General features: G+C 43.1%; 1 protein-coding gene across 1 annotated transcript; it reads left to right on the forward strand.

The window, feature by feature from the left end:
* Positions 1–4,313: 4,313 nt before the first annotated feature.
* On the forward strand, positions 4,314–22,094 carry slc38a2 (solute carrier family 38 member 2). Its single transcript, XM_080537854.1, has 16 exons — positions 4,314–4,494; positions 5,727–5,855; positions 6,014–6,092; positions 6,188–6,303; positions 8,658–8,731; positions 9,245–9,337; positions 9,952–10,027; positions 11,385–11,467; positions 11,950–12,008; positions 12,997–13,197; positions 15,033–15,112; positions 15,421–15,521; positions 17,598–17,722; positions 18,171–18,315; positions 18,919–19,016; positions 20,062–22,094. Exons 2-16 carry the CDS (start codon positions 5,728–5,730, stop codon positions 20,167–20,169), a joined length of 1,566 nt encoding a protein of 521 aa, XP_080393980.1. The 5' UTR covers positions 4,314–4,494; position 5,727; the 3' UTR covers positions 20,170–22,094.
* The last annotated feature ends 2,705 nt before the right edge of the window (positions 22,095–24,799 follow it).

Genomic DNA, 24,799 nt, shown 5'->3' on the forward strand with positions numbered 1-24,799 from the left:
TTATTTTCATGATTTTAATGTATGCCACATCATTTGAAAGCTTACAATCTGCTCTTTCATAATCTGGAAAAGAATTGCCCTACTTGAGGACTTTTTCAACAGACCCTGTTACAATTTGGTACATATACATCTTTCTTCACAAGGAATAGGCCTACATTTGCCTCAAGAAACCAAAACTTCCGCCATGATGCATGATGCATTCTTTTTTTGTGAAAAACTCTCAAATGGCATCTACTCTGCAACCACTGGGCTTATCTACATCAGCATCTATGGACCAAGTTTTATCAATGCAGTTCAAACAACGTGGCCGTTCTGAACCAATTCAATTTAATTAGGGTGTATCCTATCATTTAAATGCTTAATAAACAGACATAGTGGGGGGCATCACTATCAAATTTGGCAAACATTGGAAGATTCTGAGGACCTCACATGTCACATGTCCCCAACAATTATAACAGCTAACTACTTCTCCCCTTCATTGTAGCACACTGGGGGCTATATGGGCCGACCCATGGTCGTTTCCTGGTTCAGGAGCGGGGGTGGTTGAGGCTCAAGTGGCAGGCCTCTGTCTTTGCTGGTGGAAACAACCTCTCGGACACTCCTGTGTCCTGGTTTACCGCAGCCCCAGCACAAGAACAAGAACAAGAATGAAAACAGGCAGGCTCATTTGAATACGTCCCACAATTCAATTGGGCCCGCTCCCACGGGAACAAGATGACAGATCCCACCACAGTGTCGTTGTCACACCCCCCCCCCCCCCAGCAAACGAAACAAGCTTGAAGATATGTAAATAAGCCCCGCGAAACATGCAAGTTAACCCGTAATACAATTCGCCACAATAGTAATGTGTTTTGGACCAATTGCCTCCATGGAGATGGGAACTGCAGCCTTTAGCTACTCTTTAGCCAGTAGGCCTACACATTTTATTTTTTTATTTAATCTCTATTTTAACCAAATAGGTCAATTGAGAACCAATTGTCGTTTACAATGACGACTTGGGCAAAACAGAAAGCAAGTCTGTACGACACAACATAACACAGTATATACAATATACGTAGAACATAAGTACAATAAACAACAGTCCATTTTAAAAACATATACAACATCAGAATATATGCAGTATATAAAACAACAGGGATCTACGTACTACGGACCATGGGGAGGTTATTTCAAAAGCAGGTGCAGTGATCAGAGACTTTATCTTGTAATGAGTTTTTAAAAGAGGGTAACGAAATGACGTGTGGAGTTTTAGTGTCTTTTGCAACTCATTCCAGTCAGTAGGGGGCAGCAAACTGGAGAGAGTGACGGCCAAGCGGACTTTGGGGATGACCATAGTGAGGTACAGTGAGGGTTTTGCCGATGATGTATTTATAAATGAACTGATACCAGTGGACCTGTCGCCTGGTGTGGAGTGATGGCCAGTTGACTTGGGAATACAGGTGATGAGTGTTGAAAGAGGCACCAGTGACAACACGGATGACAGTGTGATAAATATGACACGGTCTGGTCATTTTGGCCGCAAGTCAGCAACCAATCAAAATGTTCAGACTTTTATTTTGAAACAGGGACATTTTATTTTGAAAAAGTGTGTCACTGATTTTCAACAACGCTGAAATGTGTTTACATTTTTCGAAAGAAAGTATGAACGTTAAATCGGACGCCGACTTGCGGACCAATTGACGTGACCGTGTCACAAATGACGTCCAGTTTATTGAGAAGGTTTTTGGGGGCAATCCTATAAATGAGGTCGCCATAGTCCAGGATGGGTAGAACGGTCATTTTAACTAGGGTGTGTTTTACACAGAGCACGTTTAAGCGTAACACAAGAGGCTACCGACATAATGTTGGTCAATGTAACTGTTTGTAGCAGATTTAATCATTATTTGTATTTCTAAATGTTTGCTTTTCTGTTCCTTTAGCTTGTTTTTTTCCACACTCATATTCTAATAATAATAACAATAATACCTTAGATTTATATAGCGCCTTTCTCAAACCCAAGGACGCTTAACAGATTTCATAGACAGACAGACAGACAGTCAGACAGACAGAAGAGAAAAACAAAGCAAAGAAACAAGACAACGAGAGTGACAAAACTAGACTAGGGGCCAAAGGCCTTAGAGAACAGGTGTTCTCTCAATGAGATGACACCTGCACTGTCAGTTAAGTCGGGAGGCAACCTTGTCACAACTGTGTTCGTATTAATTTGATTCTGTGTGATTTGGCATTATACGTTGTTTTGCTGTTGTGTTGTCCAGGATGCCACCAACCTGTATGCCACAATAACTATATGTCAACAGTAGGTAGTCATTAGGTTACATCACCACTGTTTAACTATGTTAAGAGAGGGTATTCACAACCTCACCACAGCCTAACTTCGAGGTTGCGGTTACATACTGTGTTTTTGGAACATTTCCATTTCCATTTTGGAAGAGATCCAGGGTGCATGAAGACTATGGTTGCATAATACATGGGATGGGAACGTTCATACAACACTGCCGTTCTTTAACAAAACACCATATGATTTCACCTCAACTTACTCACCTCAGCTGACTCCATAAACCTATGTGCACCTTAAAATCTTGATGTAGCTGTGGCCTAATAATAATAATAATAATAATAATAATAATAGATTTAATTTAAAAGTGCTTTTCTCAAACTCAAGGACACTGTACAGTGAAAAAAGAGAAGAGAAGCAGGACAATAAACAAAAGAGTAAAAAACACAACAAACAAAAAGGGGATAGTGATAGTCAGGACCCATGCCATGGTGTACGAAGGCAAGTCTAAACAGATGCATCTTGAGTCTGGTCTTGAATGTACTGAGAGTAAGACAGTGGACAGTAAGACAGGAATAAGTTTTGTGTATGAATGAATGTGTGTGTGTGTGTGTGTGTGTGTGTGTGTGTGTGTGTGTGTGTGTGTGTGTGTGTGTGTGTGTGTGTGTGTGTGTGTGTGTGTGTGTGTGTGTGTGTGTGTGTGTGTGTGTGTGTGTGTGTGTGTGTGTGTGTGTGTGTGTGTGTGAGAGAGAGAGAGAGAGAGAGAGAGAGAGAGAGAGAGAGAGAGAGAGAGAGAGAGAGAGAGAGAGAGAGAGAGAGAGAGAGAGAGAGAGAGAGAGAGAGAGAGAGAGAGAGAGAGAGAGAGAGAGAGAGAGAGAGAGAGAGAGAGAGAGAGAGAGAGAGAGAGAGAGAGAGAGAGAGAGAGAGACATGGCTATGTTTACTTAGAAAGAGCACATCTGAAAGAAGGCATTTTTGGCCCCTCAAAGAGTGAGAGAGAGAGACAGAGTAGGCCCTATGAGTTTAAGCAATATGAGGGTCGTTTGCCGACAAGGGGATTGGAATGACACAGATTCTTGGCGCCTCTCTGAACCGTCATCACATGATTCGTTTGCGTTCCTCAAATCTCCTTGAGAGCAGGGAGGTCCCACTTTGAAGCTCGTGTCAGACTCTAATGTCAAATGACACCCAGTCTTGTCCTTTTCTCCTCGGTTCATTTCAATTTGCGAGTCCCAGAATCTTACTGATAATAAAAGTCAACGCAGCCTGCCAGCAAGGTAGCCTAATTCCCGAGATCATCATGCCCATATCAATTCATGTCAAGTATACTTAGCAGCCTACATTTTTTTTTCTTTTGGTTAGAATTATCCGTGCATGTATGGGCACAGTGATCCAAATGCATTTTCTAGGTTAAAGAGATGAAGCTTTCCCATAACCAGATTTCCGACGAAAGGCAGAGTGCATATCGTTCCAGAGAGAAAGCGGCCAGTTCAGCCGGTGTGTAGCCTACCATGTCGTGAGCTTAGAATGATAAGGTTCTATCTCCGTTTAGGGTAGTTCAGAGATATTGAGCGTCAACGTTTTTACATTCCATTATGTTCTGTGAGATGGAACCTTTGTATTTTATGAATTACTAACTCAAAAATGTCAACATTTAAAAAAATAACACCACACAGGCATTAATAAACACCTAATGGATCAGATTATGTAAAAAACTCAATTTTGACAAAAATTGAGATAGAACCTTATCATTCTAACGTCACGATGTGTTTGTATACAAAGCGCGTCATCCTCCGGGAGTGTGAAGACTTCTCCCGGGCCGGGCCGGGCCAGGCCCCTCCCTGGCTCCCTCCTCCCCGGGCTGATGCAATGCTGAGAGATATAAAGGTGCAGTCTGGTCGCCTCCTCCTTTAGAACAGCCTAGATTACAGTGCGCATCACATCGATGCTCATTTCACATGAACTATTTTTAAAAAACCTTAAAATACCTTTTAAGCGTTTGTTTTTATGACAAGTGTATCAATATTGTAAGTGAACACCTTTTTTTAAATGTATCAATAGTCTACTCTATCCCAAGTAGGTTATCTTTTTATTTGTGAATTATTAGCCTCAAGGATCAACTATTTGGCCCTTGGAATCTCTCATCGGTGAAGGAATTGGACCTCCAAAAGGACCTCCGCGATTTATAAACGGATTTTATTCTTCTCTCATCCGCTCAAGGTAAGACTCGGTCGGCGCCCGATAATGTGTCTGTCATGAATTACCTTAGGTAGGAAGTCAGTGTTTATAGATTAGCCTAAACATTATTATTGAATTATTTCATATTGAAAACATTCATGTCTTCTTTGTCTAGCAGGATGTGCTTTTAAGTAGATTCCATTCAAAACGTACTAGAACAGCATGTACATAGAGATGTTTTAATAGGCCTATGGGAATATCTAATATAACAATCAGTCAATAGCTCGGTCAAAGGCTCTCGATCCGTTTAAATGAATTAGGGTCTAAGATACATTCGAGTTAAATTCCCAGCATTCAGGGCGCATTAGGTCCAACTCGCATTGAAATAAATACATGTGTATCATTGATACTGCAGTCTCCTGACTGATGTGGGCTACATTCCGGATGAAGAGAATGGCGGGGCGTTACCTCTTGGGCATCTGATGTAATTGAGTCTTCTTCCCCCTTCATCTTGATGTTAATGAAGACAAAAAAGAACGGAAACCTACAGAATGATGACACTGAAACCAAGTGTCAATACAAGACGAACCACCGAGACGAGACACAACTCTGCGCAAAACGGAGCGTAGCCTATCCATAATAGAGAAGCACGTGCCTTTGTTTCCATCCGAATCACCCATGGAAACAATTTAATTAAATGGATCCCAACAATATTCAGTCCACAGGACTTTATTGCCAGCTCTTAAACAGACAATAGTCTACTTCTGAATGTTTCAAATACTGAATATGCTCCTCGAGTCATTTCAATACATACTAAAATAGCCTACAATATGTAGTCTAGTAATATAATCGGTCATTCTGTTTGAATAATCAAGCCATGTTAAATGATACCTAAATGCTATTGCGATTATGATGACAATGGTCAGCTTCTCTGGTATTGGAGAATTTTGCGCAATGGCTATTATGCGGAGTTTTGGGCATGGAGAGGGTAGTGGCTCTGGGGTTGCTGGTAGACAGGATGCCGGCTGGTAGTTTTCCACTGCCTCCTCCGATGAGTCAGCCCCCCTTCCCCTAACCCGGGTCACATGACTGCTATTTATGAGGCTTGCCGCGGTGCGCTTGGCTCTCAACCGTCCAGGAGGGCTTATTGATTATTCACCGGCCTGAACAGACCGCACGGTGCTAGTGAAAGGACAGTTGAAGAATGACGCAGGGAAGTAATGCACAATAAAACACGAATGAATAGAATGGTCTTTCCTTTGTTTGACTTGCAGCATGAAACAAGCCACGGCCAAGACAGAGATGAGCCGTTTCAATATCTCTCCAGACGAGGACAGCAGTTGCAGTTCCAACAGTAATGAATACAGTTACCAAGACTGCCCTAAGAAGGTTCCCCTCAGCAGGTGAGACTTCACAGTCTCCTAGGTCTATGCCGAACCACAGAGATGTTATCAACTTGACACATTCTGTAGGACAATGTCTTGTGTTTTTTTCATTTTCATTATCAGACCATAAATAATGATATTTCTACAAATGTTTCTTCTTCTCTGTGTGATTCAAGTCAATACCCCGATATGGATGCAGAGAATCAAAACTTTCTTCCAGAAAATCTTGGCAAGAAGAAATATGAAACAGAATATGTAAGTGTTGTCATTTCTGAATGCTTTTAAGTTATTTTTTTTGTTTAGTTGTTTTGTTTTGTTTAGTTTGACTTATTTGCCCTCGTTCTCAACAGCACCCAGGCACGGCGTCCTTTGGGATGTCCGTCTTCAACCTGGGCAATGCCATCATGGGGAGCGGTATCCTGGGCCTGTCCTATGCCATGGCCAACACAGGCATCGCACTGTTTGTGTGAGTAATGCTTAGATTGAATTAAACTCATGTTGTTGGATTATACTATACTACATCATATGTGATGCGGTCTGCAAGTGATATGACGAATTGGTCCGCAAGTTGGCATCAGATTACATTTTCAGACCTTTCTTTCGAAAAATGTTTCAGCATTGTTGAAAATCAATGACACACTCGCTAATCAACTAACACAGCTTGTTTTGTGAGCCTGCTAACAATGTAAAGTAGTGTTATAGTTAACCAGGTAGCAGTGGGGATTACTCACCAAATCCATTGCGTTGCAGTATTTTGGCTTGACTAGCGAGTTTGTGTTGTGAATTTCAACAAGGTTGAAATGTATTTTCCATGTTTCAAAATAAAAGTCTGAACATTTTGATTGGTTGCCGACTTGGTGCAAAATGACCAGACTGTCACATATTTTATAGCCAGAAAATGTATGAGTCTGAGGAGCTGTGCAAGCAGGTTCCCAAATCGCCAGAAACACAGAAAGATGGCTGTTGAACCCCTTCTAGCAAAATCCTTTAGTTCTTGCTCTGGTAACCGTGGCAACCCATTCCAGAACCATTAGAGATCCAGAATTTCTGCAAACCTTTGAGTGTTGAGTGCTTCAAGACTTCCACGAACTCTAGGATTAGTTTGCTCACAGAATTAGACTTCTAAATTCTTTGAAATGACGTCATCATGACATCATTCTTAATACGTCTGGGGTCCCGAGCCTGACGACCATCAGGGGATACGTGGCAGGCAAGTTCACCCGGTCTCAGTGTGTACCGAGAGTCTCCAGCCTAAACACATCCAGATGCGTCCCTGTGATAGGGTAGGGCACTGGGTGAACACAAGGAGAGGGGTGGCAGGTGGTGGAGGAAGATATACCCCCCAGACATAGGCGCAGGTGGTGGAAGAAGATAGACACCATAGGCCGAGGCGCAGGTGGTGGGGGTGGGGGGACGTGAGGGGGGGGGGGGGGGGGGGGGGCGGAGATAGACACCACAGAATGAAGCAGCAACAGTATTAACACTCTCTGTGTAGTTCTTATCCCCGACCGATGATCCTAATCTGTATCATTTAAGGAAACAATCCCAATCTGTCTTTTCTATAGATAGTGCCTAGAGGCGATTTCCTCATCCTATTCTTACTACCAGGGTTGGAGGGGGGGGGGGGGAAGTGTTTACAAACAGTTGGGTATAAGAGTATGAGTGTTGGGGTGGTGGTGGTGGTGGTGGTTGGGGGGGGGGGGGGGGGTTGTTCAGGCCTTGCATGCGGGCCAGTCACTTAAACCGTGGGGAAGCTGCTTAGCAATGCTAATCCTGCAGCGTCGGGGGCTGGTGTTATATAAACCCTGGACGGAGCCCCTCGCGGACGCTAACGGCACATGTTAGAACCGACCGGTCACTCAAACTCTCAACTTCCACCTTGAGTTCTGTAACCCACTGGCTTTGAACCCACTGACTTTGGATTTCGCACGGCAGCATTGTTATGATACATTTTATTTTTCATTAAAGAACACCTATTTTATAGAAATAACACGTTGGAACGGTACTGAGTACGCCATACTTAACTTTTTCATACAAAAATATCAATCGTTGAAAATATGCGGTATCCGTACTTTTTGTTTTTAAGTTTGTACAATTGAGGTTATTATTAATACAGGGAGACTGTGTTGTTGATTCTGTAGGGCTTGAGGGTGCTAAGAAGATTGAATATAATTCACCTGGTGAAGTTCCATCCTCCTATGTTAGATAGCTGGTCAGGTGTATCAAAAACTGCATCCCTTGTCAGGGTAAAGATCTTGCCAGATCAACTGACACAAGCTGGTGGCTACTGATCCCTGTGTTTGGGTGGGAGGAGGACACAGGCGAAGGTCGTTGCGTACGGTGTGTTCCTCAGCTTGTTAAAAGGGATACAGTCTCACCTTTGCTTCTTCTAGTATGAACAAGGCACGCTTTGCATAATATGAACCGAAGCTCAGGGTCGTTTGACGACCTTGGACGTGAAGTCTGGGGATTTGTCAGACCATTGAATGGGAGGACTGGAGAACTCAGCTGCCTTTGTATATGCCTTTTGAGTATGCACAGGATTTTGTATATCAGGATTGTAACGTTAAAGTTGAGCATGGAGTCGATAGGATGCTCTCTCTCTCTAACCCGTCCCCTGACCATCTAGGGCCATCTTCTACGCGGTGAGCTTGGCGTTGTGTTCTTGTAGTTCAGCCTCCACAGTTGTGTGGTTTGTTTTGGTTTGGGTCTTCCTGTCTTGCATCCTGTCTGGCTTCCTGTTCTTGTGTGCGTGAGATAATATGATTGATGTATGGTTAATGACACTAAATCAGACTTTTTTGTTTTGTTTCTACACAGAATTCTGCTGGTGGCAGTTTCCATCTTTTCTCTGTACTCTGTGCACTTGCTGCTGAAGACCGCCAATGAAGGAGGTAAGTTATAGCACAACAATGCGTGTGTGTGTGTGTGTGTGTGTGTGTGTGTGTGCGTGCGTGCGCATGTGTGGTGTGAGTGTGCCTGTGTGTCATGACTATGCATTAAATATGTCTGTTCTAGTGTGAGTTGTTTTAAATACGTCTGTCCTAGTGTGAGTTGTTTTAAATACGTCTGTCCTAGTGTGAGTTGTTTTAAATACGTCTGTCCTAGTGTGAGTTGTTTTAAATACGTCTGTCCTAGTGTGAGTTGTTTTAAATACGTCTGTCCTAGTGTGAGTTGTTTTAAATACGTCTGTCCTAGTGTGAGTTAAATTAAAATATTAATTAATATGTCTGTCGGATGTGTCTGTCTCTTGTGTGAGTTGTTTTGGCAGATTTAGGGTTAGGGTCTGTGTCTCTGTGTCGTTTCTAGTCTTTGGTCCCTAGTGTCTGTGTCTCTGTGTCCTTGTCTCTCAGGATCACTAGTCTTTGGTCCTGACAGTTGTGTGTCTCTGTGTCCTTGTCTCTCAGGATCTCTAGTCTATGAACAGTTAGGCTACAAGGCATTCGGTATGCCAGGGAAGCTGGCAGCCTCCATCTCCATCACCATGCAGAACATTGGAGGTAAGATGAAGAAAGAAAATAGGAATATAATAATAATGATTATAGTATTGTTATCTACAGTATTGTTATCTACAGTATATATATATATATATATATATATATATATATATATATATATATATATATATATATATATATATATACACAGAACCAAAGTGCTTTACATAGTACAAGAAAAAATCAGCACAAGACACACAACAAACAAGACATTGTCAAAACAAGACAGACAGCCAGGACGTTAGCGCCATGCTAAACGGTACAGGTGCAGAATGTGCTAGCATTTAAGAAGTCAGACGAAAGCGAGGAGAAACATGCAAACCTTTATGAGTGGACCATGTGTAAAAGATGTAAATGTCACTGATGTTACACATGGAAAACTGAATGAGCAGCTTCCAGTAAAGAACTGAGAGGTTCAGTAAATGTTTTGGAGGGAATAGTCTGTCCATTTCCCCCCAAGATGCTTTCTGTGAGCCAATAGGCTTTATTCATTCCTGTTGCCAGTGCTCCTAGACTTATTTTCAGTGGCTGTCTGAACTAATAGCAAACATGACCATTTTAATGGAAGGACTCTTACATTGATATTGATGACTTTTGCCTATGTTTGACCTTTGCAGCCATGTCTAGCTACCTCTATATTGTGAAGTATGAGCTCCCGATTGTCATCCAAGCCTTCTGGGGAGCCTCCAATGGGTAAGGGGCTACTATATATTTACTATATATTTACTATATATATATATATGTATGTGTGTGGGTATGGCTTTGTGTTACTATTGATTTACTATATACAGTATTTATGGGTGTGGGTATGGGGCTACTATATATTTATTATAGTTCTGTGTGTGAGTATGAGTGTGTGTTACAATATATTTATGGGTGTGAGTAAGCGGCTGCTATGTGTTTATGTGTGAGTTCACCCTCGTAGGCTTTACGTAGTACTAGTAGGCATGAAGACAACAAGCGTCCCCGCTGTTATCTTTCAGTCTGTATTCAAAGTGAAGCGGGACTTGTGTGTTACTCAAAATGGCGGCAGCTTGTTGTCGAGTGCTGTGCTAGGAGGAGGTGAAGACGGCCCTTTGTACATCTGGCTGGAGAGAGGGGAGGGAGGGGGACGAGGGAGAGGAGAGGGAAGGGGACTGGGGAGGGAGGGGAGGGAGGGAGAGGAGAGAGGGGGACGAGGGAGGGGAGGGAAGGGGACGAGGGAGAGGAGAGGGAAGGGGACTAGGGAGGAGAGGGGAGGGAGGGGAGGGAGGGAGAGGAGAGAGGGGAGGGAGGGGAGGGAGGGAGAGGAGAGAGGCGAGGGAAGGGGACGAGGGAGAGGAGAGAGGGGAGGGAAGGGGACGAGGGAGAGGAGAGGGAAGGGGACTAGGGAGGAGAGGGGAGGGAGGGGAGGGAGGGAGAGGAGAGAGGGGAGGGAGGGGAGGGAGGGAGAGGAGAGAGGCGAGGGAGAGGAGAGAGGGAGAGGAGAGAGGGGACGAGGGAGAGGAGAGAGGGGAGGGAGGGGGACTAGGGAGAGGAGAGAGGGGAGGGGAGGGGAGGGAGGGGGACTAGGGGTCTGGAGTGGCTATTCAAAGGTCTCTTTTACATGAGCGTGTGCCTCATCGAGACAGTTTTGGATGAGCTCATTTGAACCCTCCAAACCACGACACAAACAAAGGGGTGGTGGGTGCTATTTTTGACGTGCATTGCAGTTCTAAATATGTACGTATTTTTTAGACATTCAAGATATGCCAGCCAAACGAAGGGAAAGCTATTCTTGAAGACATAAAGGCAACAACGTTTAGGATATTGGCAATTGTTAGGAAACAACTTGGTATGTTGTTTATTGCTAAGAAGTCGCAATTTTAAGTTTTTAGTTATGCTTTTTTGGGATCAGATTTGTTTACATCATTTTGTTGAGGATCACAGGCGAGATGATGAGTATGTTGTTTTGTTGTGTGTGTAAATATTTGAGGTGATGTGTGTGTGTGTGTGTGTGTTTGTGTGTGTTTGTGTGTGTGTGTGTGTGTGTGGCGGTAGTGTTGACTGTTGCTCTTGGCCTGTGTTTCAGAGAGTGGTACGCAAACGGTGACTACCTGGTGATAATAGTCTCCGTCATCATCATTCTGCCTCTCTCGCTGCTGAGGAACCTGGGTAAGACAACACAGGGTTGGCAGTGTACAGGATGGAGCTGTTGTGAAATCTAGTGCTTGCGTAAAAACTCTGAAGTTAGAGGATGGTGACGCACTGTGTTAGAGCAGGAACTGCTTGTTAACATTTCTTTTATTTTTTTTACATTTAATATAGGCTAATTGTTTTTTGGTTTTGGTTTTTACATTTTGTTTACATTTGATTGATTAAGTTTAATTCATATTGATAGATTCTCATTTGGAAAGGATAGATATTGTGCACATTTATAACATGGCTAAGATCCCAGCATATTAATAGTAATGCTCGTTCACTGTTACACGGTTGTGATCGACACTCATAACAAGTTATTGACAGGTTACGACATAAATGGAAAACAAGTTGCTACTGTTTCTATATTATTTTGCCTGTAACCCTCTCACACAGGGTGTGCCTTTAACCCTCTCACACATGATGTGCTCACTATTTGCTTTCTTTCTCTCTTATAGGTTACCTTGGTTACACCAGTGGTTTCTCCCTGCTGTGTATGGTGTTCTTTGTGATTGTGGTGAGTCAGAACCCCTGTGGTCTAGTCAGGCATCCGTAGCTCCTTAGACTTAGCTGTGAGTACAGCCATTAGACTTAGCTGTGAGTACAGCCATTTCACTTTATACTGCAATTGTATATGAATGAATGGTCTTTATTGTCATTGATATAGTACAGGTACCAAACAACGAAATTTGGGAGGGGGGGCTCCCCTGGTGCTAGGAAAAAAAAACTAAAAACAAGAAGGGAAAAGAGCTGGTTTACATAAATAAAGGCTATGTACACTATCCACTATACTATACTATACAAATAAAACACTGTGCTGTACTCTATGCTATGCTATACCTATTCTAACATTTCCTATTCTCTGAACCTTATGTACCCTAGGGTTGTCATATTGCACATAGTGTTATTGCACATTAATTTAAAGTGTCGCAGTTTGCAGGTTTGAAATGCAACATGTTTGATATTCATTCTAATAGCCATTTGATATTCATTCTAATAGCCCTCTCACCTGCTCTGGTAACCTACTAGCCGACTGAGTGAAGTTGCGTGTAGTAAAACCCTCCATTCAGCTGTTTACTCACCACACTATTGCACCATGACTTCTGGTCCGTGCCTACGCCAGAACATTGTTGTTCCTTGACCAGTCATGTTTAGAAGCGCCGCTATATCAAAACTATTCTCTGGCAGTTTTTTTTTCACCTGCTTAAGTCCAAGCGATGTATGAAAACACTATCTGGCAATAAATGACTTGCTACATAATGTATCATAATGGATGGCTAATCCTACAGTGACAGGTTATCTGGCTTTCTTTGACTGGACTGACCAGAACAGTGAAACTAAAGTGAGACTAAACTGAACTGGCCTGAACTGAACTGAACTGAACTGAACTGGCCTGAACTGAACTGAACTGAACTGGCTTGAACTGAACTGAACTGAACTGGCCTGAAGTGGCCTGAACTGAACTGAACTGAACTGAACTGAACTGAACTGGTTTCTGTCTGCAGGTGATCTATAAGAGTTTCCAGATCGCTTGTCCGTACGTGAGTGACTTTGAACAAGAGGCCTTGAACGAAACCGTCAGCAAAGTCCTGAATGCCACTATCGCCCACGGCAACACCGCCACCGTGTCCCACGGCAACACCAGCACCGCTGTGGCCTACAACGAGGACGTCTGCACGCCCAAATACTTTGTCTTCAACTCTCAGGTGAGTTAGGACACCTGACACCTCTCTACACACTCTCTCTCTCTCCGTCTCTTTCTCTCTCTCACACACACACATATACATACACACACACACACACACACATATACATACACACACACACACACACACACACATACACACACTCTCTCTCTCTCTCTCTCTCCCTCTTTCTCTCTCTCACACACACACACACACACACAAACATACACACACACACACACACACACACACACATATATACACACATACATACACAGACACACAGGCTGTGTTCGGAATAGCATACTAGCATACTACTCATACTAGATATGACGTAGATTTTGAGTATGTAGTGCGTTCACACTGTACAGTATGCGAGATTTGAGTATGCGAGAAATTTAGTATGTGAGCAATTACTTCCGGGAAAATTTAAGTCAGTTACGATGGACACTAGCTCGGGTCCTATTTCCCAAAATGCATTTCGCGTCCAGGGTTGAAGGGTTGCGTCCAGGGTTGCCAGATGGGGCGGGTTACCGCCGAATGGGCTACTTGATTTTGAGGTTATAGAAAGTTTAGGCTGTAAATTGTCAATCCCATCTGGCAACCCTGTGCGCTTTCAGCCTCGTCAAACTGCGTCATACATACTTGTCATACAGCTTTTGTTTACATTGTCCGATAGCCTGGGGACCGAAAGCTTGCAATAAACATCGTTTTTTGCACAGATTTAAGTGTGCAGATGCTGCTTTCTTGCACTCTATTTGATACTCTTCAGCTGCAGCACCCCAGCTAAGTCTGATCACGGATGAGCGGTGGTATTTTCACTATACTGGGAATTAACATGGTGAAATGCATTCTTAGACCAGGCTAGTCGTCATGATTACAAATATGCCACTTGAAATGCATGAAATCCAAGTTTATTTGTGTCATACACACATGTTCACCTAGTATTTGACTGCTTGTAGCCCAATCACGAATGATCCCAGTATTGTAGCTTCAGACGGACAAGTTGGTTGTAGTGCTTGCCCACGATATGTTATTGCTCATATATATTTATTTTAATCATGTTATTTTACCAACTGTTAAGACAACAATATAGTAAGCTAGTTACTTGAGCTAGCTAAAGATATTGGCCCCCCAAATCATTTTACAACGTGTTGTAATTATGTTACGATATTTCTGTCGAGTGAGTGAAGGTAAGCAACGTAGGGTGCGTTCGTAAAATCGCTCTGAGGGCGCCGGAGCACACACTGGGTGCAACGTCATAAAGGGACCAGGTAATTTGATTGGACAAGAGGCATTCCATGAGTGCTGATCATTTCCAGGGCGAATTTACGAACGCAGCTAGCGAACAGAAGACGCAAAAAATCGTCAGATCAGATATATAAACGGGTTATTTTGGTAAACTGGACACATTTTGGGAATATATGTGGTTACTTACTCGCCTGAAAACATATTAAAACTTCATAAAATGACATGTTAACACTTGTAAAGCCAAAATTACATATTTTAGCTAATGGAGGTTTAAAATGGAGGTTTAAATTCACTGCTCCCGGCGAAATGCATTCTGGGAGGCAGTATGCATACAGTGTAAATGGTCGGCTGGTTTTCACATACTTATTATGAATTTAGTAGGCAGTATGCAGTATATACTCATTGAGTATGCTAGTATGCAGTATGCTAGTATACCATTCCAAACACAGCCACACACTCTCACACACACACACACACACACACACACACTCATACACACAAACGCACGCGTGCACACACACAGAACATATGTCGTACGTACACACACACACACACACACACAGGCAGGACAGGCCTCTAACCCCGGGCCTCTGCTCTCTCTCCAGACGGTGTACGCTGTGCCCATCCTGACCTTCGCCTTCGTGTGCCACCCAGCCATCCTGCCCATGTACGAGGAGCTGAAAGAGTGAGTACCTTTCCTCCTCATGTTCACCTGCTGCCACGCAGCCACGGCATTCACACACACACGCACGCACACACATACATATACACACAGGCACATACACACACACACACACACACACACATATATACATATACATACACACACACGCACACATATACAGTATACACAGGCACACACATATACACACACACACACACACATGCACATACACACACACACACACGCACACAAATACATACACACATAGGGTGCAGGAAGGACACTGCAGTGCTGTTGTGTCTAACCCGCCCCCCTGTTCCCCTCCACAGCCGGTCCCGTAGGAAGATGCAGGGGGTGGCCAATGTGTCCTTCCTGGCCATGTTCATCATGTACCTGCTGGCTGCACTCTTCGGATACCTGACCTTCAATGGTGAGCCTCCCCTCCCCTTCCATTCAATTCAATGACACTCTCATGTAGTGTTGTTGGAGTTTAATTTACCACTCTTAACTCTATGGTTTCAGGAATTCTCTATCAATAACTTTTTGTTCTTTTTTAAATGTAAGGGCCTAATTTCCTTTACATTTCCGTCACTTGCTTAATTGTACTGGTCCCAAATACAATGGTCAAACGTACGGTCAGCCTAATCATTCTTTCAAATCTTTCCAAAACAGTCAAACCTTTCAAAACAGTCTTTCAAAATAAGGTTAACAAACTAAATCATATGTTCTTGAGAGTTACTGTAATCCAGAGTGAAAGCTCCAAATGTCCAATTAAAAGTGTAACATGTAAAACATACATATAAAAAATATAAAAAACTAATAAACTAATGTTATAATGACTGTTTAATCAGTAACAGTCAGGGTTAGGGAATGAGACTCTTTTTACAAGCACTGTTTTGGTCCTGAAAAGCTTTTCTAAAATAGTGTCCTGACACCAGGAGTGTTCTAGGGGCGTGGACTCACCGATGTTCACCTGTCTGTCTCTGCTTACTGCCTCTTTGAATCATGAATCACGCATGCAGAAACGCAACAGTTAATGTCTGACACTGCAGGTCCATATCGGGGGGTTATATTATTATGAATGAATGAATGAATTCATATTTTTATTTGAACATGATTTAAAATAATAAATGATATAGGAGGATGTTGTTGTTGCTGCTTTAAGTTTGAAATCAGTTTCGTCATAGTAAGATAATCATATCAATAATTGTGAGCATTTCATTCAGTTTGACTTATTTTTACCAGAATGGTCCACTCAATAACAAGTGTCACTGTTTTGCGTAGTACACTGGGTACATGGACACTTTGCCAGCGTTCCGCCTGTGTGTTTGCTATACCAAGGACATCACATTGTGTGTTCAAGTCATGTTCCCACCAGACTTCCCTGGAACGGCAAACCGGTTATGCAAGGGCCCCAGATATCAAGGACTTCCTTATGAGCATGACATGGCAAAACTGAATGAAATGAAAGGGAGTAAGAGTTACACAATCTAGGTCAGGACTAGGTGCGCTAGGTGAATACTAGGTAACTTGGATTCAAACTTGTCTCTCAATCTCCATTTGATTGGGCTGTACTCATAACTTTGAATAAACACCAACGCCTCTATTTTCAGCCTGCGCAAAATGGTTGGAATTCTAGGGTGTGATGTGAAAATGCAGGTGTATTGAAACTGTGTGTCTGCGGTAACTGGTGAAACTACCACAGTGGTGAAAGGTGTGGGAGGCGTTGTTCATGAGAATGAGCAGGCCCAGTGCCATCTGGCGCGCTGATAGATTGTGGCCTTGAAAATAGCACAAATATTTCAGACACACACCCCTCAAACACACCCCCTCAAACACACCCCCTCAGACACCGCCCCCCCATGTGCCTCCACCATTATACCAAGACTGGTTTTATGCCGTTCAAAGATAGCCCCAAGAGTAAACAAGGATGTCATAGGCAGGGATTATCATTGAAGGTTAGGTGTAGCAATACTCTGGTTAATATATAACCTTATTTAGCGAAGAAAAGTCCCATTGAGAAAATCACGATTAAAAAGCACCCAATTAGAGCAGCCTATATTGTTCTCTTGATCCTGTTTTTAGATGTATACCCCTCTGAAAACGAATAAATATACAAAATAATATTTTTATTTTTTTATTTTTAAAAAGCACAATTAAATGGGTTGCAGACATAAAAAAGAACATAAACAAATTTACAATCAAAATAAAGAATAAATTACAGTGTCCAGGGAGAGATTAAAAAGATGTGTCACCTGCGATCTGACGGTGGTGCGAAAAAATCAGCGGCGGAGAGCTTTAGAAAGGAAGGCTCAAAGGTTAAGTGTGGGAACACTACGTCAGCCAAGCGATGGTTATGTAGCCACTCGACTTGTCAAAGTGATGTCTCTCGGATGTGAATAATGTTTTTCCATCCGTATTTGATCATCTGCTCCTGTTGGAGGTAGCACGGCTCATGTTGTTTGGACGAGCGATGCTTGATCGCCACTCCCCTTTCCCCCCCCAGTCAACGTGGAGCCTGAGCTGCTGCACACCTACTCCAAGGTCTACAAGTATGACACCATCCTGCTGATCGTCCGCCTGGCTGTGCTGACTGCCGTCACCCTGACTGTCCCTGTCGTGCTGTTCCCAGTGAGTCACTTCTCTCAGATACGCATGCATGTCTGTCTGTCTGTCTGTCAACCTCTCAGAGCTGGCTGTCTCTGTCTGTCTTGTTTGTCTGTCTATCCATCAGTCAACTTCTCACAGCTGTCTGTCTGTCTGACTTATCAACCTCTCAGAGCTGTCTGTCTGTCTGTCAACCCGTCAGAACTGTCTGTCTGTCTGCCAACCTCTCAGAGCTGTCTGTCTGTCTGTCTGTCTGCCAACCTCTCAGAGCTGTCTGTCTATCTGACTGTGTCTGTCAACCTCTCAGAGCTGTCTGTCTGTCTGACTGTCTGTCTGTCAACCTTTCAGAGCTGTCTGTCTTGTCTGTCTATCTGTATCCATTGTTGTAACACAGTGGAACTGCACAGAAACACTCTAACTGTTTTAGCTTTGCCATTCTTGAGCTTTGCTAACCCTCTCTCTCTCTCTCCAGATCCGCACCTCCGTCAACCAGCTGCTGTGCGCCTCCAAGGAGTTCAGCTGGGTCCGTCACACCATCATCACCATCGTCCTGCTGGCCTGCACCAACGCCCTGGTCATCTTCGTGCCCACCATCAGAGACATCTTCGGCTTCATCGGTGAGTGGGCAGCACCTCTAACCCTAACCCTTCTACACCTCTAAACCTTCTACACCTCTAACCCTAACCCTCTACATCTCTAACCCTAACCTTCTACACCTCTAACCCTAAACCTTCTACATCTCTACATCTCTAACCCTAACCTTCTACACCTGTAACCCTCTACACCTGTAACCCCCTAACGATAACCCTCTACACCAGTGGTCGGGTAGTTAACATTGAAAGAAACTCCAATGGAAAGTTGAAATGTCCCCACTAGAATCTTTTTTATTTCGTTTTATTCTTTTATTTTCATTCATCATCTTCTGGAATTGACTGGACTACAATGGCATTGACCTTAACACACTATTGTAAGATTTCGAGTAACATCTTGGCTACAAAGTTGGAAAGCCGACCTGCAGTGTAAATTAACAAGTGTCAGTATGACGTCTATGATTGTGTAGCCTGTTTGTTAGTAGTGTAGGAGAGCAACACCTAGCTTGCAGTAGCAATTGATGCAGTATGTGAGATTGAGATGTTTGTGGGAAATGTCTGACAACACCAGTAAAATGTCGTTCATAGAATGTAACACCCTGACTGAGCCTGCCCTCTCTCCCTTTCCAGGTGCGTCTGCTGCTGCCATGTTGATCTTCATCCTGCCCTCGGCTTTCTACTTAAAACTGGTCAAGAAAGAGTCCATGAAGTCCGTGCAGAAGATTGGGGTAAGGAGCAGTCACTCTCGTTGTTGGTTTATATAGACTAACATAGCCCAAACACATATTCTACATACATAGGCCTTCTTTGGGGGGCTGTGGCGGTTTGGACGGTTCTCCCATCTTTAGTGAGGGAGTTGCTAGATCCTTACAGTAGCTCCCTGCGCCAACCGTACACTCACTGGCTAGGCTAGCTAACTAGCAGTCTTGCCAAAGCCAAGCTGACAAGACTCATTAGCTGTGAACTATGAACACAGCCAGTGAGCTAGCTATGTGATTTGCTTAATAGCCCAACAAAAAAACGTCTGTCTTCATTTGAGCCACAGGGTGAGTGTCCACAGTGCCGCGGAATGCAATAGCTCTTACCTCAGAAATAAATACATTTACGGGGTGGATTTCTCCAAATGAGTGTTCGGTACAATACTCTGTAACCGACTCCTCCTCTCTTATTATTAGGAGTTGAGACAACATTTGGCATGATTAGAAAGGTTTTTATCAGCCACTAATAATAAAACAACAACAAATGGGGGAAAATGCGAGCATGGAAATCAGTTGTTACAGGTGACTTGCTCTACCCCCGAGGGTGGCTTGACACGACCGCTGTGGTGCAGTGGCCTGGTTGTCTCAAGCCCCGCAACAAGCCTAGTACTTAGCATATAGGCCTTCATACATATACACAGATACATACAGTACATAACACATACAATAAACACACCACCTAATGTAGTGCACCAGAAAGGCAAGCAGACCTGAAGGGGAAAGCTAAAGCCAATGGTTGGTGATCAAGCTTGCCTTCACCAGTTAACCCTCTCCCCCTCCCCTTCCCATGTGTCCCCAGCACTACCTTAATTAGTCCCTATACTTTCTTTTACTTCTTTTTTGTTTCTTTTTTTTATTATTACTACTCAATCTTTTCAGTTTGTACAGCGTCTTTGAGTGTCTAGAAAAGTGCCATATAAGTCTAATGTATTATTATGATGATGATGATGATGATGATGATGATGATGATGATGACGATGACGATGATGATGATGATCCTCCTGTCTCTCTCCAGGCCGCTGTCTTCCTGTGTTGTGGTTTCGTGGTCATGATCGGCAGCCTGACCCTCATCACCCTGGACTGGATCCACAACGCCTCACAAGGCCACGATGACGGACACTAGGAGGGTCGCCACAGCTTAGCCACTGAACACCTGACCGCTAAGACTGCTACCCAAGACGGAGACCATGAAAAAACTCACAAAAAGCTCAGCTTTAACCTCTGAGCCAAAGAACATACCATTCCAAGAGAATGTACTGGACTTTGTACAGTATGCTGTTAGGCCACAAATATGATGAGATTTTCTTTTCCTATTGTTGTGCTTTTTTTTTGTTTTTTGTTTTTGTTTTGATGTTTACTCTTTTATTTTGTAGTTCTGGTACAGTTTAAACTTTTGATGGTGCCTCAAACAGGGATGGTTTAGTTGTAGAGTTCGATGCAGCTCATATTCAGGTACGTGTGATCTCTGAATTTTGGCCTCAGCCCTTTGAGCCCAGCGAAAATGTTTGGGACCCAGAGTCACAAAGGCCAACCTCCTGGACTCATATAAGAGGCAATAGAAATGAAAGTAGTCACTACTCAAGGTGAATAAGTTCAAATTATTTTTAAACTTTGCCAAAAAAGGTATTTGTAATATGTGTTTATATATTGAAAAGCACTTAATGTTCAGCACACTTGTGAAAAACTGTCTGTTCACGGACTACTAGACCGCTTATCAGTATTTGTACCAAGGCTGTGTGACCTTGCAAATAGTGTCAGCTTTACTTGTAAAATGCTTTGTCTAAATCAACAAAACCTGCCCTAAAAAAAAAAAACACACTGGAAGCTGCAAAAAGAAAAAGATCTCAGAAGTCTTTTAAAACTGTATAATAATATTATAATAATAATTATAATCTATTGAAGACCTTGTTCAAATCCTTTTTGCAGCAATGACACTACTGCTAGCAGACGGGGCTTCGCTCCCCGTTTAATCCCCCGCCCATGGGTGGCGGGGCGTTACAGATTTTTTCGTTACGGAAGAATACCTTGAATTTACCACATGCTGTGGTTGTAATAATGTACCTGTTTCACTTGCAAAAGAGTCAATGTTTTCTGATGGCAAGGCCGCACATAACTATAACATCATGTTACTTAAATGGCTTCCATGTTGAGCGGAGAGGAGGGCATAGAGGAATAGTTTGTGAGCTGCTCAGTGTATCTGTCACGATGTCTGTGTTTTATCTTATGGTTGGCAGCTTCTCCTTTTTTAAACGTTTCCATACTTTTAAAAAAAGAGCCCAAAGCTTGATAAGGATACGTGTCATGTCCCCCTGTCACCTCGCTAAGACACGAACCTCGCGGCTCACTGTGCTTCCAATGCTAACCTCACCCATCATCCAAACTGTTATTGTCCAGTAATTATTTATGGACTTGAAATCAATGTAATTTAATCTATTTTACTATATTTATATATTGTACATATATGTATATATATATCTATGAGTTGAACTGTATAATACGCTTTTGTTTTTGTTTGACTTTTCTTTGGCAATTTGCAAGACGCATCTGAGCTGTAAATAAGAAAACTGGTGATTTTGTGTTTATCGACTTAACCCCCCTCTTACTGTAGAGCTATCAGCTGTCATCTCTGACACCTTAGAGAGTAGTCTCTTAACCCCCCTCTTACTATCGAGCTATCAGCTGTCATCTCTGAAACCTTAGAGAGTAGTCTCTTTGCCACTCTCTTACTATCGAGCTATCAGCTTTCCTCTCTGAAACCTTAGAGAGTAGTCTCTTTGCCACTTGCTGTAAACTCTAAAAGTCCATGTTTAATGTGGAACCCTACCAAAACACAGTGGTGGTAGTAGTCTGTGTGTACACCTCAGACATGTTCACTTCTGGCCTCTGTTAACCTGTATTTATTAACGTGTTCTACGCACATCTCGGTTGGAGAGTATGTCAGCCATCTCGTGACCTCAGGAGCAAAGAGGGCATTGCCCACCAGTGTTACACTCTTGTTTCAATGAAACACTGTATATCCTGTAAGTATTGTCAAATTAAAGTCAAAGATAATCCCTGATATGGTATGTTGGTCTTCTTGTGTCACTGTGTCTGTATTATTTAGCACTTACATGTACGTACAGCAGCGGTGGTTGGTGTGGTTCAAGATTAGGAAGGATGACTTAAGCCATATTTTATGAATGGTTAAATGGACAGCACTTATATAGCGCCTTTATCCAAGCGCTTTACAACGGCCTCTCATTTCACACATTCACACACCAATGGCAGTAAGCTACCATGCAAGGTGCCGGCCCGCTCACTGGGAACAATTTGGGGTTCAGTGTCTTGCCCAAGGACACTTCGACATGTGGCCAGCCGGGGCTCGAACCGCCGATCTGCCACTTAATTCACCTTATCTTGTTAATTGGCTACACCTGTGTCTAGTTATCTGACCAGCATATAAACCCAGCTCAACTGTTTTGTATTCAGTCCTGGGGGGTATTCCATCAATGTCGCTAAAGGAAAATCCAGGCTTATTTTTTGGTAACTCGCAAGATTTATCAGAATAAGCCTGGATTTCATTTAGCGACGTTGTATGTATCTGTATTACTTGAGTTTCCAGTGGTGTGCCGTCAGGGCCAGCAAGGCCTTCTCTGCTGGCCTAAACATCATCAGAATATACATTTTATTTTAATATATTTTTTCCACAAATATGTATTAATGATTCCCCATAGTCTATTCTCTTCATTTCATAGCTTTCCTCTTGGTTGCGCTGCTTCCAGTCTCCGATTGAGATTTGGAGGACTGGCCTTTATGTTAGAGCTTTTATCCAATCAAAATGTGTTGCTAGGGGGCTCCAAAATCTGCCCGCCTGCACATTAAACGGTGCCGCGAATTCGACCTGTAACTTAACGTTGGAACGAGAAAACCTGTGGCGTACCTAGTAAACCTACGTAGATGCGAGCAAAAGCAACAACGGCGCCTGCTGTAAGGCTCAATGATGTCAGCACCCAGCACGTCTTTTGATTGGATACGCACTATTGATACGCACTATTGATACGCACTATTGATATTCACTATTGAGATGCGTAACTATGCCGGTAGATGTGAAACTTTTGAAAGTGCGCAGAGAAACGGAGCTCCACAACGAAAGCTTTCGTTGACTGATCGATAATACTGATCGATTGTGTCCTGTTTTTGGGTAAACAATAACTTTCATTTAGGGGACACGAACAGAGGAAACTACGTTGAGCTTCTTACTTTTCTGGCTGAAAACAACCCACATTTACATTACCACCTGTCCACAAACAAAGTGTTTACTGGGACGTCAGGCAAAATACAAAACGACCTGATTTTTGCTATTGCTGATGTGATGGGAGAAGAGATCAAAATGGAGATTAAAAAGGCACCCTTTGTCGCTATTATGGTGGACGAGACGACAGACGTGGGTAATGTAGCGATCTTAAAGATGTTAGTTTAACACTCTTCATTGTAAATGCGGATTTATTGATTAAAAATGCTTCGGAAATATTAATATAACTCTGTTGTACTTGTCTGACTATGTTAAGGTGATGCAACGCCCGGTTATACTGTGTTTCTGTCTAGTTTCTAGAGCCATGGCGTCATAACGATGGTATTAAGAGGTAGAATAATTCAGGTAGGAATGTGTCGGACATCACTGAAGGCCTAGGTGTGAAATGCACCGCCCGCCACTGTGAGTTTCCTAGTAAAGTATCTTCGTTTTTTGTTTTGGATTATTGCAAACCTTGACTCCTGTGTTGTTGCTACACGTGGGTCCACACCACTTCACCCCATTACATTAGCAACTGATAAAATGTGACCTTAATGTAAAGGTCCTTTACGCAGACACGGGGGAGGGGGGAGACACAAGGGAGGGAGGTGAGTGGAGGACTTTTACAGAGGTGCTCTGAATGGCATTGAATGGTGTCTGAATGGTATTGGGGACGGTCACTTTGATCATGTATATGATTTACCAACATTCATTAATGGGTTACCAATATGTCCAACTGATTAAATGTAACCTTAATTTACAGTGAAACACTGTTAAACATGAACATTTTAACATTTTTTTACATTATGCTTATTTCAGTCGATTATTCTTCCCCTTTAATAATACCAATTGGTATTGTATTTTATATCGTTGGAAAGCCTGATTAGTCACCTTTACAACGAGGTACAACTTGTAAGGATCCTGCATTCGTGGAATGAGCAACACAGCTTAACGTGTGGGTAGCGGCCCAAACATATTTGCCAAAATCTCCTATATTCTTCTGCTGGTATTCACTCTCGTGTTGAGTTGCTTGGTGGATTGGATGATTGCACTCTCCCACAGTAATAAGGAAAAACCAACACATATTGGCCATTTTTACACTTTATTCATCTGTCAGGGACCTCAGTAGCGTGTGGAAGATCCATACGCAGTCACAACAGCTTGGCACCTCCTCCTCATGCTGGTCATTCCTCAACCAGGAAGTCAGCCAACATGGTTGCGTTGGTCACTCTGGCACGTACAGCACACCCAAGCTGATCCCACAAGTGTTCAATTGGGTTGAGGTCTGGACTCACGGCAGGCCATTCCACCCTCTCCACTCCCAAATTCTGGAGGTGCTCTGTGATGATCCTGGCTCTGTGGGAGCGAGCGTTGTCATCCTGGAGGATGGAGTTAGGTCCCAGATTCTGGAGATATGGGATCGCCACTGGCCCCAGAATATCATTCCTGTCAATTATGTGCCATTCAGGTGCCAGTCACACAC

This window comes from Nansenia antarctica (genome assembly GCF_963989245.1).
Source record: "Nansenia antarctica genome assembly, chromosome: 8".
NCBI classification, from domain to species: Eukaryota; Metazoa; Chordata; class Actinopteri; order Argentiniformes; family Microstomatidae; genus Nansenia; species Nansenia antarctica.

Coding starts and splice junctions, on each gene's coding strand:
- slc38a2 (XM_080537854.1), top strand. CDS start 5,728: ATGAAACAAGCCACGGCCAAGACAGAGATGAGCCGTTTCAATATCTCT. Junction 9,338..9,951: donor CACCATGCAGAACATTGGAG/GTAAGATGAAGA, acceptor TGACCTTTGCAG/CCATGTCTAGCTACCTCTAT. Junction 17,723..18,170: donor TCCCTGTCGTGCTGTTCCCA/GTGAGTCACTTC, acceptor CTCTCTCTCCAG/ATCCGCACCTCCGTCAACCA.